This window comes from Miniopterus natalensis, chromosome 10, assembly GCF_054644295.1.
Source record: "Miniopterus natalensis isolate mMinNat1 chromosome 10, mMinNat1.hap1, whole genome shotgun sequence".
Taxonomy (NCBI): Eukaryota; Metazoa; Chordata; class Mammalia; order Chiroptera; family Miniopteridae; genus Miniopterus; species Miniopterus natalensis.
This window is the reverse complement of record NC_142090.1, coordinates 23369664-23386116: the sequence shown is the minus strand read 5'-3', so window position 1 is coordinate 23386116 and position 16453 is coordinate 23369664. Positions and strand designations below refer to the sequence as shown.

General features: G+C 38.0%; 1 protein-coding gene across 2 annotated transcripts in view; it reads right to left on the bottom strand.

Annotated features, from left to right (window-relative positions):
* Nucleotides 1-3927: 3927 nt before the first annotated feature.
* Nucleotides 3928-16453, bottom strand: part of TSPAN12 (tetraspanin 12) — a 57482-nt gene continuing 44956 nt past the window's right edge. For both annotated transcript variants that reach the window (XM_087821049.1, XM_087821050.1), the window contains one exon: nt 3928-5483. In XM_087821049.1, coding sequence (XP_087677175.1) covers nt 5178-5483 — 306 coding nt within the window. In that variant the 3' untranslated portion in view covers nt 3928-5177. The remainder of the gene's footprint in view (nt 5484-16453) is intronic.

The following is a 16453-nucleotide window of genomic DNA, read 5'->3' as shown; positions in this document are numbered from 1 at the left end:
TTCCTTTCTGTACCTCAACCAGAGATCAAATCTGCAAGGTATGTGACTTGAGCAGGAATCAAACCTACAACCTTTGGTGTATGGGAAGACGTTCCAAACAACCAACTGAGCCATCCAGCCAGAGCTGGACAATGGCTTTTGATTCATTAAACTAACTCATAATTCATACATTTATTAATTCGTACACATAGTGAATAAATATGCAACTGATAGATAAAAAACACTACCTAGCCTTATGCAAAATGTTGAGTGGGATACAAAACAACATAATATTTGTTCTCAAGAGAGACCAGAAATACAAAGAGAAAATAAAAATAATATGAATAAAAATATTATGAAATAAAAAATACAAGGATGAAACTATATAATACTATAAAATAGAAAATACAAGAACCAAACTAGCAACAAATAAATGCTGAGCCCAGAGTAGGAAGGAGTGCTGTGGGGTAGAGTAGTCAGGGACTTGAAGGCTGAGTGCAAGGTGAACCTGTGAAGATGAAGGTATATCAGAGAAGCACCACGATGTGACAAAAACCAAAGACACACAGGATATGTGGAATTTTAAAGCAATGAATAGACAGGCTATGGTTGGCTCATTGGGCTGATGTATAGTGATATGTAAAGGTAACTATGAGGATTTGGGTTTTAAAAAATAAGTTCAAGTAGATTTTATTCCGCAAGTATTGAAAAATGTGGCAGAGATTGCTAGTTAACACAAGTACATTTCCCCCTTGTTTTGTGGTCACAGAACTTACTGGTTAACTGTATACATGGGTGTCAGAACAAAAAGTCTTTTCTCTGCTCCCCTACCCCCAGTCCTCATAGCCATGAGATGTGAATGGAAGTGATGTGTGCTTCTGGGGAAGGATATCCTTAAAGGGAAGCAGCATGCTTCCTCCCCTTCCACTTTTCCTTCTCCAGTCTGCTGCCTGAAATATGGAAGTAGAGGGTGCCATTTGGAACCAGATGAACAAGGAAAATTGATACTTAAAATAGGTGATATATATTTCCTCAATAAAATTGATTAAAGAAATTGACTGTGTGTGTATGCTAGATAGAACATTGGGAGGAGACAAGAGGTGGGGGGAGAAGAGCAATTTATGGCTTCAATCAAAGCTTTAGATAATTAGGACTTGTTCTGGAAAAATAGGAAGAATGAAATCAGATAGACAAAAGAGGCATCTTGAGGGAAGAAGTAAGAGACTTTGGAGACAAATCAAACCTAGAGAAGTTAATTCACAAGTAGAAGGATCTGGCTTTTCTTTTTTTTTTTTTTAAATATATCTTTATTGATTTCAGAGAGAGGAAAGGAGAGTGAGAGAGAGAGAGAGAAACATCAATGATGAGAGAGTCATTGATCGAACCTACAACCCGGGCATGTGCCCTGATTGGGAATCGAACCCTGATCACCTGGATCTTAGGTTGACGCTCAACCGCTGAGCGGTACGCCTGGCCGGGCAATCTGGCTTTTCTATGTAAAAAAATATATCCTTGGGTGAGGGTTAACAAAAAAAAAAACACACACAAAAAAGCTGGGGGAGGGGTGTTCCTTTTTCCACAAAAGTTTCAGTGGTGTATATATATATTTTTTAACCTCCATTGACTCATCCACAGGAGTGGGAGTTCAGACAAAAGGAAGTTCTTACAACATCCTGCTTAAGATTCTCCTCATAGAAGATTTGGTTCTCAGCCCATTTTCTGTCAGGCTTCCTGAGCTCGGAAAGCAATGTACAAAAATTCTCAGGCTTGACAGTGAGCTCTCTTGAGCTTCAGACTGGAAGGTCTGGCTGCCTGCAGACATCTCCATCTGCATGTCCTGCAGGCATGTCCAACTCAGTGTGTCCAAACCAAATTAATCACACTGCCATTCCCACTCCAGTCTTCTATCTAGGTTACTGCCATTGCCAATTTACCAACTACAAAATCTAGAAATTTTAGTTCTTTCACTTCTCATCTGACACTCCCCAAGACTAATCTGCTGCCTGTTTTTGGAGATTTACCCTGTTGTAACCTGTCTAATGCACTACATTTTGACTCCAGGTGTACTGGTGAGGGTTCTTGTCTCTCTCTAGGACCACAGCAACAGCAATCTAGCCAGCCAAGCCCTGGAGCCTCCGGTGTCTACAACCCCACAGAGAGCTGTACATGTACCTAGACTAGCTAAAGAACAGCCCACCCTGGGGAGTGGTACAACAGGTACCACTGTCTCCCTGCCTTCAGTTTCTCACTTGACTAATCTGGTTAAATTTCCGAAACACACATAAACTTCTCTTTCTGAAAACACTTAAGTGACTCTCCATTAAACTTATAGAATTAAGTCCAAACACCCAAATTTCACCCATTTCCTTTCCTATGATATCTTTTCAAGCATTCTATGCTCTAACCACATTGAAAGATGGGTCCTGCCCCCAAAATAACATATGCTTCTTAACTTCAAGGTAGTGGCTTATGGCATGTTCTCTGTGAGTCGGCTAAGCTCCACTCTTCTTTCCTGACTCAGCTTGAAGGCCATTTCCTTCATGTAGCTGCCTTAATTCTATTCTCTTCAGTCTCACGTTGCTAAGCATGACCCCACTGACTGCATAGTCCTGTGCATATTAATTTTATATTTTTTGGTGCTAGAAGATAAACACCATCTCTTACTGTCATCTCTGAATCTCCAGGGCACTTTGAATTGACTATTAACCAATCTAAAAATAATCTTCTTAAATGTTACTTTTAAAAAATGGTGATTTTCACAAAAGAAAGCTTTTAAAAATTCCCAGATAACCACTTAACAATTTTGTTTGCAATGTACCCAAACAGTGAACACCCTCAGCTCTGGCATATTAAATACACTTTTTAAAGCTCCTGGCAGTTTTATTATTGCAGGTGCACTGCTACCATAAGAGACCTTTGTAGACCTCTGCTATAAATTCCATTTGTTCCCATTAAGCAAGTTCATAAGCATATAAGATGATTGTCTAAATATATATTGATTATTCTACAGTATTAAGTCAGGCAATATATCAAAATATCTGAAGTCTAAAAATGTAGAAATCAACTTCTATTTACAAATTAAACTTTTTTTTACCAAGTTTAATAAAATATATGCTTGTTCTTTCTGTGACATCAAAAGAAAAGCAGCCACATTTGACTGTTATCCAAATAATTCAAATAACACTCATAGCTGTTTAAATTACTTGGGCATTTTAGGTAAAATTATAGGGAGCTGGGGTGCTGAGGGAATTATAAAAAGGGTTGCTTTTGATTCTGATTCAGTTTTCACTTAAATCTATGAAAGAGATGAAATCTAGCTGTTGATTTAAAATATTGTATTCCTTAGGCTCATTATCTCTTAAAATTACTTTGAAGCCCTAGCTGGTTTGGCTCAGTGGTTAGAGCATCAGCTCATGGACTGAAGTGTTCTGGGTTCAGTTCCAGCCAAAGACACATACTTCTGTTGCAGGCTCCATCTCTGGCCCCAGCCTGGACACGTGCAGGAGGTAACCAATCGATGTGTCTCTCTTACATCTATATTTCTCTCTCCTCTCTCTCCCTCCCACTCTCTCTGAAAAACAATGAAAAACGATATCTTCGGGTGAGGATTAAAAAGAAAAAAATTACTGTAAAAACTGTAATATGAAAATATTGAGGAGATAAATGAACACAAATCACAAATAGGTGCATTTATATATTATATCAAATGGTAACATTATTTATAATTTAGCTCAAAATCAAACTTGAAAAGTAAATGAGCATCTTTTTATCTTCTCAGTGAAAATACATATTCTTATAGATTAGCTTGAGTTTAGAAATCATTATTATTATTATATTCAATCATTTCTTCTCACATTTTTCTCCCTTTGGTAATCTTCTCGAGTGGTAAAAGTGCTTACGATGTATGAAAATTAGACAGACAGATTATTACTCTCTAGAAAATATTTATTGACAAGTTTTACTTTGCTTTCCATTCTCTTGAGAAATAAACATTATACACAAAATACAGTAAAATGCACTTTTCTCATTTCAAATAAATATATTTTACTCTTGTAAAATATTTAATAATCTGTGTAATTCACCATAGCATCTTAATCAGTGAAATAAAGCAAGGAAATTCACTTATTTTTATGATTCTCACAGCATTTTGCTAGAGAAAGGGAACACTATTCTGTGTAGAATTATATTCAGACTTGGATGCTGTCACTTCTTGTTTGGAGAAGGCAAAGATAAGCTTCTTTAAAAAGTGTTTAGTGTCAAAAAGTGTTTAGTCTTAGTTTGGGAGAAAGACAGAGTCCAAGTCTTTGCTAAATGAACTAAGTTATGTGTAAACTTTCTTGTTAATACTCCTTAGAGACCAGACTACATTCTGAATCATAATGACTCCTTTCGTATCACACTAGCAATTTTTCAAAATTAGTGGTTAAATATTTAAATTAGCAGTTATGTATGTAATATAAAACCAAAACAATTTAAAACTATTAACAGGAAAGGTTAAAAATAATTGTGTTATGCAGGACAAATTTATCCATTTCACAACTGTTATTAACATTGTGAGAACTGAAATCTACTGAATTATACGGACTTCACACAGACTCTCATACACACATAGATCCCTGATCAGTTTAAGACGATGTGTTAGTTTGCTCTTGTAAGCTAGGAAGTAGTTACTAGCAAAAATCACATTTAGGTAGTCACCAATCTTCAGAGTTTTCTTATGTCTAATCTATTTTACCCTCAAAAGAATATATCACCAAGGAATAAAAATCATTAGTACTGTCTAACTTCCTATGTTAGCAGTTAATTGGTACTTTATATACTAGCAAGCTTACAGAAATACGTCGAACTTTACTGTAGCTCCAATCCCACAACAGCAGGGCTTGTTTACATGCAGAAACCTTGGTCAATCTGTATTAAAGCATAAACCTCAAAGCATAACTGTGTTTAGTAAAATTCTTACCCAAGCTATACAGTGGGTACTAGATCTGTCCTCAGCATTATAAAGGGCAACTACTATTGACCAGGCGATAACATAACATATGGAACTTGTCCCTCTTCGTTTTAAAGGGTACAAAATTATATGCTTAGGCATTGTTTTATGGCAACGTTTTTATTTCTACACATTTATGAAACAACTGTGTGCTCAAACATGCACAAGTAAAATAAAATAAGTGCGTGGCTTCCTTCTTTCACATCCTCTATAATTCCTCCATCTCAAAGTGTGTATTAAAGCTGTTTGCCATGGGTGTGTGTTCAAAGATCCTCGTCAGGCTTGGTTTCAACAGTTCTACTGAGTGACATGACAGGTGCTGAGTCGTGTCGTTCTTCAGGGACATCATTTGGTCTGTCCCAGGCTCCCGTCTGTCGTAATAGAGAGCCCAGAGCAGAGTAATGGTGAGGATCATGGCCAGGATCTGTGTCACTCCAATGGAGATTCCCAGAAACCGCAGCACCTGCAGTTGTTTGGTTCCTCTCAAAAAGGAATACATTTTCTTCCCACAACCCTGTAAAAGAAATAACATGGTCAAAATCACTTTGGGTGTCTTATAGAGGGTCAAAATGGTGAAAACAAACCATCTGTATCAGTTAATGGAACCAAACGACTGAATCATAAAGTTTAAAACAGTGGCTCTCAACAGGGACACCTGTGAGAAGCTGGAGGGGAGATAGAGATGGGAACTTTTTGAAAAGCCTGCCCAGGTGATTTCTTCTGTCTTCCTCATAATCTGACATTGAGAACTACTGGTATAAAACACATCTAGAGCAAGGGTTGGCACACTTTTTTGATAAAGGGCCAGATAGTAAATCTTTTAGGTTTTGCAGGCCATGTGCTCTCCGTTCCGACTACTCATCTCTGCCACTGTAACACCAAAGAAGCCACAGACAATATGTAAATGAATGGATGTAACTGTGTTCCAATGGAACTTCATGAACAAAAAGGCAACAGGCCAGATTTGGGGCACAGGCCATTAAGTGCCGACTCCTGATATAGACTGAGTCAAAATTTTCAAAAATAAAGTTTCATTATTATTATTTGTATTCACTATTTGATTTTTGTTCATTTGGTCAGAAACTTTTCCCCAAGGATCAAGAATATTTCCCCAATCTGCTGCTGAAACATGCTGGTGGGCGGAGATCAATCTATTCCCTTCTCCCTACCCTCCCAATGCACACACACTTCTGTCCGCTGCCTGCAGCAGAAATATATATGGGGGACTTTCTGACACCAAGTTCTAGTTCTACCAGGTACAAACTTGACATCTGACTTAAAAAGATTAGCAAGATTTTTGCTTCTGTTTAGTTTTAATTCAAAAGGCTAATGAGTAACTATGGTAGCCAAAGGAGAGAATTCAGAAAGAAGAGGAGGAATCAAAAGAGAAAAAAAATCCATGAGCAAGGAAAATGGGGAGATGAGGGACAAAGAAAAGAAGGTAAAATGTGACTAACAATTGTTATATGCCACCTCGCAGGTGACCAAAGCAGGCTACCTGCCATGCCTCTACTGAATCCACAGCAAAAAAAATGAAAATTCATATTTATGTTTATTTGTAACCCCAACAAGCATCCTTATGTGACAGCTCATAATTATGATGAAAACCAGTGGCCTAGCCCTGGCCGGTGTGGTTCAGCTGGTTAGGCACTGTCCCATGCACTGAAAGGTTGCCCATTAGATTCCAGGTTGGGATACATACTTAGGTTGTGGGCTTGATCCCCAGTGGGGGGCATGCAGGAGGCAGCTGATCAATGTTTCGATCTCACATCGACGTTTCTCCTTCTCCCTTCCTCTCTCTAAATTCTATTATAAAAATCTTTTAAAAGCATGCAAAACAAAAACCAGTAGCCTAGAAGCCACCAGAGGTAACAAAATAGGGGTAGAGCTACTTCAAAGTCCCATTACTAGAGAATTGTCATTATTTGTTGCATCTGGTGCTTCACTGGAAAACCTTACTTACAAGGCTGTCTTTATTTTAACCTTATACACAGATCAACCAGGGTCCCTTCACCCCCATGTTTGTCAAAAGCAACCAGAGGTAACTGTTGAACACTGAGGCTACCTGAAGTGGTAGATGACAGTTGCACACAATGGGTGAGCCAAAAAACTGAAAAGAAAAAGCTGGGGTAAAGAGAAGCCCATAGGGGCCTTAGCAAAGCTCTGACGCATTCATGGGGATCTAGAAAGTTACATGAGTAGAGTTGTGCTCAAGCCTAGGACTGTACACATGCTAAGAAAGACCTAGGAAGGCACTAAAATCTCACCTCTGGCTAACCTTGAGGCTTTGTGCACCCTTGGCAAAGGCTAGGAGAATTACTGGTTCTAGGCATCTAAGAAATCTCTGTTCATTCATTAACTGACCACAAAGTTAACTGAGCAGAGACTTCACGGGCCACACACGACAAAGAATACAGACCTTATAAAATTAGTTCAGGAATGTCATTAATGATCAAATAACAACAATAATGAACAACAAACTTTGGGGAGGAGGGAAAACCTGATTTCCAGAGTTGCCATATTATATTACTTAAAATGTACAGTTTTCAACAACGATAAATATCACAAGATGTACAAAGAAACAAGAAAGTATGGCTCATACACAAACAAAGATACATCAAAGAAAATGCTTCTAATGAGAGGAACTCCCAGCCTCACTAGACAGTTCTGTCCACATTTGTAAAACAGTAGGTCTTTTTTTTTTTTTTTTAATATATCTTTATTGATTTCAGAGAGAGGAAAGGAGGGGGAGAGAGAGAGATAGAAACATCAATGATGAGAGAGTCATTGATCGGCTGCAGCCCACAACCAGGGCATGTGCCCTGACCGGGAATCAAACCCCGATCTCCTGGATCCTAGGTCGATGCTCAACAGCTGAGCCACACCCGGCCGGGCTGAAAAACAGTAGATCTTAACAAGCATTTCCTTGTTGGAACCTGTCTCTTAATAAGATACACTGGTCCTGGTTCTGCTCTCAAACAATCCCTTTTCCAGAAGGCAGAGAGCCATGTCTAATGAGATGTGACTTTCCCTTTAACCATTCTCTTCTCCAGACTAAATATCCCTACTTCATCCTAGTTTTCCAAATATATACACTTCATCATCCTGATGATCTCTTTCTGGATTGTCTGATTTTATTAATGTTTCTTTTTAACACTGATTTTTAACTTTAACAAAAACTAGAAAATGCAATAAAATGTTAAGACAACTAAGGTCGTTGTAAACAGGTTTGGATTTCACACAAAAAGCTTTTCAGGTACCCCAGAGGAGTGGACATGGGGTTGTATCACACGGGACATAGTCAGGACCTGGTCTCCTTCCTGATAAATGGAACCTGAAGATTATGTCCATGCTGAGGTAGGCAAGGGATGCTTATTCAAAGCAAAGATCCTAGTTCGATTCCTCAAATTTTATAAAAATGTGTCAGTCTTATCACTTCCTCAGTTTACAAAATACATAGATAACCCCTCAAAACAACACAAAATTTAAGTACTTAAGCTTGTCATCGGAATTCATTAATTATAATTTATGCTTTTCTATCAGAAAAAGATTTTACCTACAGATTATTTAAAATATGAAATTGACATCTCTGTGTATTTTAAATCATGTACAAGTATCAAATCAACCACCGGAATCTGCTATTTTGGAATGTATTAGCCTATGCCCTGGCAGAGCATTCTCCACTAAGGTGTATTTAAGAACACCATAAGGAACTGCCCAATAAAATTAGTGGAAAATAATATTGAAGATATTTTCCTAGGTAACTTAGAGAAGATTTTTTTTTAAATCCCACTTGAAAAAATACTTTAGAATTTTGTTCCCTTTGAAAATGTGGAATATTCTATTCTAATATTAAATCATGTAAATAATTCTGTCTCCTTTTCATCTGGGCTTTCAGGAAGCTGAGGGGTAAATATAAAACTCCACAACCCCATTTGTCCTCATATGAAGCATGTCTAATTACTCTGTTCTTAACCCTGACTTTCCAATATTATTTATGTGTTATTATTAATTCATTGCATCTTTCTTGTTGTGTATAGCATTAAATCCTTTATTTAATAAAAAGATACAGAGTGTAAATATATAAATAAAAGCACAAATCTCTCTATACTGAAACAATTTAATATTTGATGACTCAGAAGGCATTGTAAAAAACATGCAGCATATTGCTCAATATTAGTGATTCATTTACACAACTACTTAATGTTGGGGATTAACTTTCCAAAACAATATTCCTCTTCTTGATAAGACAGTATTTTCCCAGATTTCTTTAAATAAAATAACTGTCTCCCTTAGCCACTCTCTAAATTCTCAATAGAAACAACTTTGGGTTTATGGTCCTTTTTGCATTAACCCCATTGAAACAATTCAATCTGAGCAGTAGTTGTGAACTTATTTTAAGCCAATCAAATAATCATGCATAAGGTTTACACTTTTCAATGCAAACTTGGACACTTACATTGAAAAGCAATACACTAAACCTAGAGAAGAAAAAATATCAATGTGTCTCTATATAATCTCTTGTACTATTCATACAAATTTAGTTGCAAAAATGAACATTTTTGTAAGTGAGTCAAAAGAGGAAACAGAAGTGTTAGAGTTCAAAACTGCATTCTATTTCACAAAGGGTGTTTTATTCAGAATAGGAAAGAAATGAATTGCACTTATTGGCTTTTCTCAAATAAAATACTTTGAGTTGGTTTACCTTGAGTATGTGTTCTTCCAAATAAAGCTATGCTAACCTTACATTAATAACCTAAGATAATTCAAAGCTATGAATAAGACATATTGGCTAGCCTACTTTACTTGCTGCAACATTAAAATTCTGGTCAACTATTAACTGTAAATAATAACATTACCTTTTTATCAGAAAAAAATTACTAATCCCTACATTTCCTGGAATCTATTTGAAGGCATGTCAGATGCCTCATTTCACTTGAGGAAATTATACACTTGAAATTATTCTCTGATCTATCTCCAAAATGAGTTTCTAAAATTAGAAAAGCACCCATGGCTTTCAAAGGCCATGTCAAAGAGTTAGATCTCATATGCTCATGAAATAAAGTATAAATAAAATCTAGGGGCCATACATACCAGTATGATATTTTTATAATTGATTTTTGATAATAAACATGACTGTCAAGTTTGAAATGACCGTGTTAATTATCAGGTACAAATATATAATCTTCTTCTCTATTTCTTCTAAAATTAAAAAATGAATGATAGTAGTTCATGAGCTTTAAACAGGTTGTACCACAAGTTCTCCACTGATAATCATAAGCTTTGCAGGGAAATAAATGCATCCTTTAAAAAAAAATTAAACAGCAAGTAATAAAATTCACTACAGGACTTTCTGTTCTCTTAAGAGGAAGGTTAACCAAACCCATGCACAGGAAATATAGTAGAACAAGTCTTCTTATTTCTTAAAAATGACAGACCCACATATTTCATTTAATCCTCACAATCTATCCCCATTAGATAGGCAGAACCATCAAATTGAAAAGACCACGTTTACCGAACATATTTCATTTTTACGAAAAGAAAATGTGGTTATAAACAGACTAGAGTCAGAAAACCCAGAAGGTGCTGTCCTCTCCAGTGAGGCCAGTTCCAGAAGCTGGCATTCCCTGCCTGGCTGAGCAGAGGAACCTTTCCAAAATGCTTGTTCAAGCATTGTCTTTCATTAGGCCCTTTGTCTACCTAAAGTTCATCTATAAGGAGTGGGAAGGTGTTGAAACAAGCAAAGTGGGAAACTACATGAAGTCCCCAAAACCCTGACCTAAAACTCTAGCTTCAGCCAGCACAAATGCATATAACCAGAAAACACATACTTTCTGGTCCTCATGGGCAAAACTAAGGGTAATTTGGCTAATGAAAACTCTAATCATAAGCTGCTAATTTTTCTATTTACTTAAGTAAGTGTTAATAAATTACTATTATTATTGTCATTAGCAACCACTAGGCTTTGAAGATTTGTATTTATTATCAAACCAAGTGGTTTGCTAAGTGTTTCTCATTAAGTAGCTTGATTTATCTTTGTAGGACTATAATGATGTAGGTATTATTATTATCTCATTTAATAGATAGAAAGGTAAAGTTTAGAAGTGAAAAAAATCTATAAACACTCAGCTTACTCCTCATCATGTGTTCTATATCTCAAAATTTTAGAGATAAAAGTATGGGCTCTAAAAGTATGGGCTTTGAAATCAATTCGATCTGACCTCAGTCACTGACTAGCTCTATGACTAGCTAGGTCACTTACCCTCTTTGGGCCTCATTTTTCTCATCTGTAAAATTGAGATAAAAATACTGTAACCTTCAAAGAATTGTGTTAGGGCTTAAAAGAGATAATGCATATAAAATACTTGCTCATAGATCCATAAAAATATATATCCTATTTGAAAAACACAATGTATACTTTTCAATATCTGATTTATTTTAACTCCTAGCTATTCTAGTAGTATATACTACAAACAGGCACTGTTTTAAGGGTTTTTAATAGGTTAATTCACTTAACTCTCCAAACAACCCTAAGAGATAAGTACTCTGGTAATCCTCTTTTTTCAGGTTGGATCGCACCAAAAAAGATGAGAAAAATGAAGCACAGGGAGTTTAAAAACTTGCCCAAGGTCACACAGCTAGTAAGAAGCAGATCAAAGATTTAATCCAAAGAGTCTGGCCTCAGAGACGAGTCTTAAATGCTGAACAACGCTCATTCCTAAAAACCTCTTCTCCTCTGACTCTCAGCACACTGCTTTCCGTTTCTTCTGTGCCTACAGTTGGTGATGCCTCCTCTGCCCTTAAGCGTTGCCATTCCCCAACTTCTCACCTTGGCCTCCAAATCATCCCAGTCTACTCTCCACCTCTTCATATAGTCTGTCGGAACACAGACTACTAGCCCGAGGCCACATTTCCCGCCTTCCTTGCAGCTAAGCACAGCCATGTGAGGCCTAGCCAGTGGAATGTGAGCAGAGGGGATGAACGTAGAGCTTAATGCATGGGATGTGTTCCTTCCCACTTCCTCCCTTCCCCACTGACTGGAACTGGAGAAAAACAGGAGCAACTTTGGAAGGTAGGTATTAAAAAAAGGCAAAGGTGTCTCACCATCCTGGGCCCCTGATGAACTTATGCAGCAGAGCTGCCTGATAGTCTGGACCAGCTGACTGGTCTATGAGAGAGAAATAGACTCCAACCTTATTCAAGCTATTGTATTTTGAGTTAGCTCTTTCCCTAATTAATACATACAAAATCCATATCTCTGGCTGAGTTCTATCTCCTAAGCTTCATATTTCCTACTGGGAGTATATGGAGTGCCTGGACAGGACCCTTAAATGCAGCATTTCCAATGTGGTATAATCAAAGCCAACATCTTCCCTCAAGAAATGGCTTCTACATCTATTCAGGGTCCAAGTCAAGTGTCCTTGTAGTTTCCCTGTCACTCACTCCCCACAGTCAATTCATCACCTAGTCCTGTTCATTCTCCCTCTTTCATATCCTTCACTTTCATCCCCTCTTCTCCATCCTGAATGGCACAACCAGAATCCAAGTCCTTACAATCACTCATGTGAGTGACCCGCAACAGCTTCCTACAGATTCCCAGGCCTCAAGCAAGACCCAACTCTCACCTCAACTCATTCTCTGCCAATACAGATTTTTAAGCACTAATCTAAAATTGTTACTTTGTGAGGTATTTTTCTAGGGTAAAATATTATAATGGCTTTCATATCAGTAAATTCTAAAGGCAAAATTTGTTTCTACAAATAAAGAATGGGGGGCAATGGGGAGTGTTGTTTGAATAGTGAATAGGTAACTGGAAACTCACAATTGAATTACATTGAAAAAGAGAGTAAAAGGAAATAAGAATGCATTGTATACCTGAAGCAAAACTGGCAAGATAGTTCAAGGCCTGATTAGATCAAGCAAAGCCTAGAGATAAAAGGGATTTCCACCCTCCCACCAAGCCCAAACTGGCCCTGCAGGGCTTTGAATGATAAAACAGATATCACCCACGTCAGAGTCCAGCTGATCCCTGCCAGCAGTTGCTGAGGAGATAATGAAATCAGCAGAGAGGCAGGAGGGAGTGTCTTTAACTTTATATAAAAGAACCCTGGGAATGGAACTTCTTGGGGAGATTTCATCTAAATAACCACTGAGCCTGAAAGCTGCCTACCTTTTACTGTCTGGGCAGGAGATTCTATGTATGTTTATCTGAGAATAGAGCTTCATTATGAATAAATCAAGATCCCAGGACTATACTCTGTCCTAAGCCTTCCTTTCATAATAATGCCTCCATTTTGTAAACATGTTCGCATTTTTTATTTCGCAACTATTCGCAGACCTCTGTAGAAAATGCATGTGTTATGAGGTCATCCAGGGCTCTTCATAATCCAGCATCAGTCCTGTCCAGCCATGTCTGCTTGGGTCTCCTCAGGCCCTGTGCTCCCTCCATGCTGTCTCCCTTCCAGATCTAATTGCACCCTTGCCTCTTTGCTTGGAATGGCCTTTTTCAGGCCCATGCCACCCAAATATTTTCTGCACCTGGCTAATGCCTGTTTATTTTTTAAGATTGGAAGCCCAAATTAATTTCTATGCCCTCTACGCGCTTCCATTGTATATCTCAAACATAAACACAATGGCAATTAAGGACTGCCTACCCTATGTCAGGCTCCTTGTGCCCCAATTCAAGATCATCTAATTCCTACCTCTATTTAGCCACTGATGTGAGAATCGTTCCTACGCAGATTTGACTCACTTTAGGTTAGTGTAATTGGTCAGTACCTGGCAAGGGGCCTAAGCTGCTACATCTCACTTTCTGTCTTGGACTTTCTTTCAACACCTACCACCCTAATTGTGTTTGTTTCTAGTATGGCAATCTACTTGGTTCTAAGAAGGATCCCACTAGTAGCTTAAGGGCCGGGTTACCTGGGAGAAAAATGATCACTACCGTAACTACACGAACTTGCCCGAAGGAGACACCTCTACTCCCACAGCACTGTGAAGTCTACCTCTGGCTCAGAAGTGCTGAGGAAATATTTACATGTTTCAGATGTTGTGTGTGAAAATTATAAATAAAAGTTGTTTCTATTAGTCAAAACAGATATATAGTTTGACTCACTTTTCTAATTGGTCAAAGATGTTAGCAAGAGAAGAGTTTTAACAAAAAGTGCTGAGGGCTGAGATACTGCCCAGAAAATAAAAAAATGAACATAGCTTATAAAACAAAAAGCACTTGCCAAGAATTGCTGGGTACAAAGGAGATGGGTAGGGACAGGACCACAAAACTGCTCTCAACACACAGAGCAGATAACATATAACTGAGAGAATAAAAACCTCAAACAACCCATCCCGCATGGTTCACCATGAGCTGTCCCCATCTTTAACGTGGAGGACCATCCCTATATAACCGTTTACTATCTGTGAGCACTGCAGACCTGTGCATTCTTATCATCTGGGTTCTTTGTACCACAAGCCAGAAAGATCACATCTCTTCATATCTACACGCCCTGCCCATCTCTAAGCTCCCTATTTTTGTTTCCTGTTACTCAGAGAAGAAATAAACAATCATCTAAAGAGGCGGAAATGATTTGGTTCAAATTATTTGTCACAAAAAAGTTATTAAGAGTATTTGATATTCAAACCCAACACCTCATGGAACATATAAAGAACAAGGGTCTAAAGGAAAAGTGTCCCAAAGGCACACAGAAAACATCTCTGTCCAGCCCTTATGTAAACTTCTGTGAGTATAACTTTCCTGAAGAAGCAGTCACTATCTTTTCCAGTGGTCTTTCTCCTAAAGACAAATTAAACTTGTCTTTGGGGCTACATTTTACTTGACTCTCTGTCCTTATTTGTTTGATATTTTTAGTTGGTCCATTTGAAGTAAGGTCTGTTGTGAGCCTGGTGACTTCTCTTTTTTATTTTTGAGGTGGCATACAGAGGGAGAAAATGCCATTTCAGCCCCTTTGAAGAGACCTTTGTGCTTCATTTATTACCTGAGATAGCAACACTGCCACTATTCTCAACAGCTAGTCAGTCACACATTTAGATAAGAGATACTAAGGAAAGTGTGGACAAAAAGGGGCCACATGCTAACCTGACTAGCTCAGGGCAGGCCTGCATGGTGGCCTTGCAACCTCAGAGACCTAAAGCCACCACAAAGGATGGTCTGAAGTTAAAATTTTTCAACTAAAAGCAGTTTAGGGCGGGTAGTCACGTCCTAGGCCAGTGTCTTCCAACAAAGGCAAATCTTTACCTTAACTGAGTCTGCATCTATTGTATTTTGCATCTATAATAACATATCATTGGAATGTCAAAGTAGTTTTCCTTTCCCTGGACCCCTCAAAGCATAGGCACCATTCTGCGAAAACCACAAATCCCCTCATTGTTATTGAGTTAACTGTTGACTGTTAACTATCCTGCACCCACCTAAGTAAAAGAAGTGTGTCCATTATTTTACTTTTTATCCAACCCCAGAGGTTTCCCTGCTCTGCTTTCTCCCACCCCCCTAATCTATCACCAATGGATTTCATGTAACCCACTTATGTCTGCTCTTTTGATTGTAATGTATAAAACAAGGTACAAAACTGTCATTCTCTGGAGCATTATCTCAATCTGTTGAGATTCTGCTTCCGGGATTTGCCCACAGTTTGGCTCAAATAAATTCACAAAAATTCCTAACAGGTTTGAATGTTTCTTTTGTTAACAAAAGTTAATAAAAGCTATGGATCCTAGTCACTGAAAAAATGCATATAAACTATCAAAACGAATTTCAGCAGCATTACTTTTCTTTCCCTTGAAGCCCATCCAAGACATGCACAGGTCTATGGGAGAGGTTGGAAGTCCATGCTCTACAAAGACTTTTTCTCTACCTGCCATTTTTATTCTTCTTTCTCTCTTTTTTTCCTTCTCCAGATCAAGTATAGACACAGAACTCTAGTAACTAAGATGGTGGGAAATTCAGGTGAGAGAAGGAAGAGATGCATCCTAAGTCCTATGTTTTACCAGTTTAAACTATAAATCTGATGTTTTGCTGAAGCCAAATCTCACACCTTTTATTTGGAGAGTGTGGCTACACAAACAATTCCAAAGAACAAGGTAGTAAGCAATCAGTGATCATTGGCCCAGGCCACCACTGGGTGGGCTTTTGTGCTTGTAGTTCCTTAGGCTAAAAAAAATACTCTTCAACAGATCTTTGCATGGCTGGGCCCTTCTCATCAATTGGTTTCAGTTCAAATGTCACCTCCTAAGAGAGCCTGATCCTACCTGTTCTATCTTAAGTAGTTCCCTCACCAATAAAGTAATTCTCCAGCACATGACCTTGTTCAGAGTCTTCAAAGTGCTTAACACTACTTGAAATTATTTTTATTGCTGTTTTTTTCTTGTTAATTGTTTATATCCCTAACTAGAATATAAGTAAGTTATACAAGAGGAGAGATTTCTGTCTGCAACATTCTCCACTATATCCTCAGCACCCGGAGTCCAGTA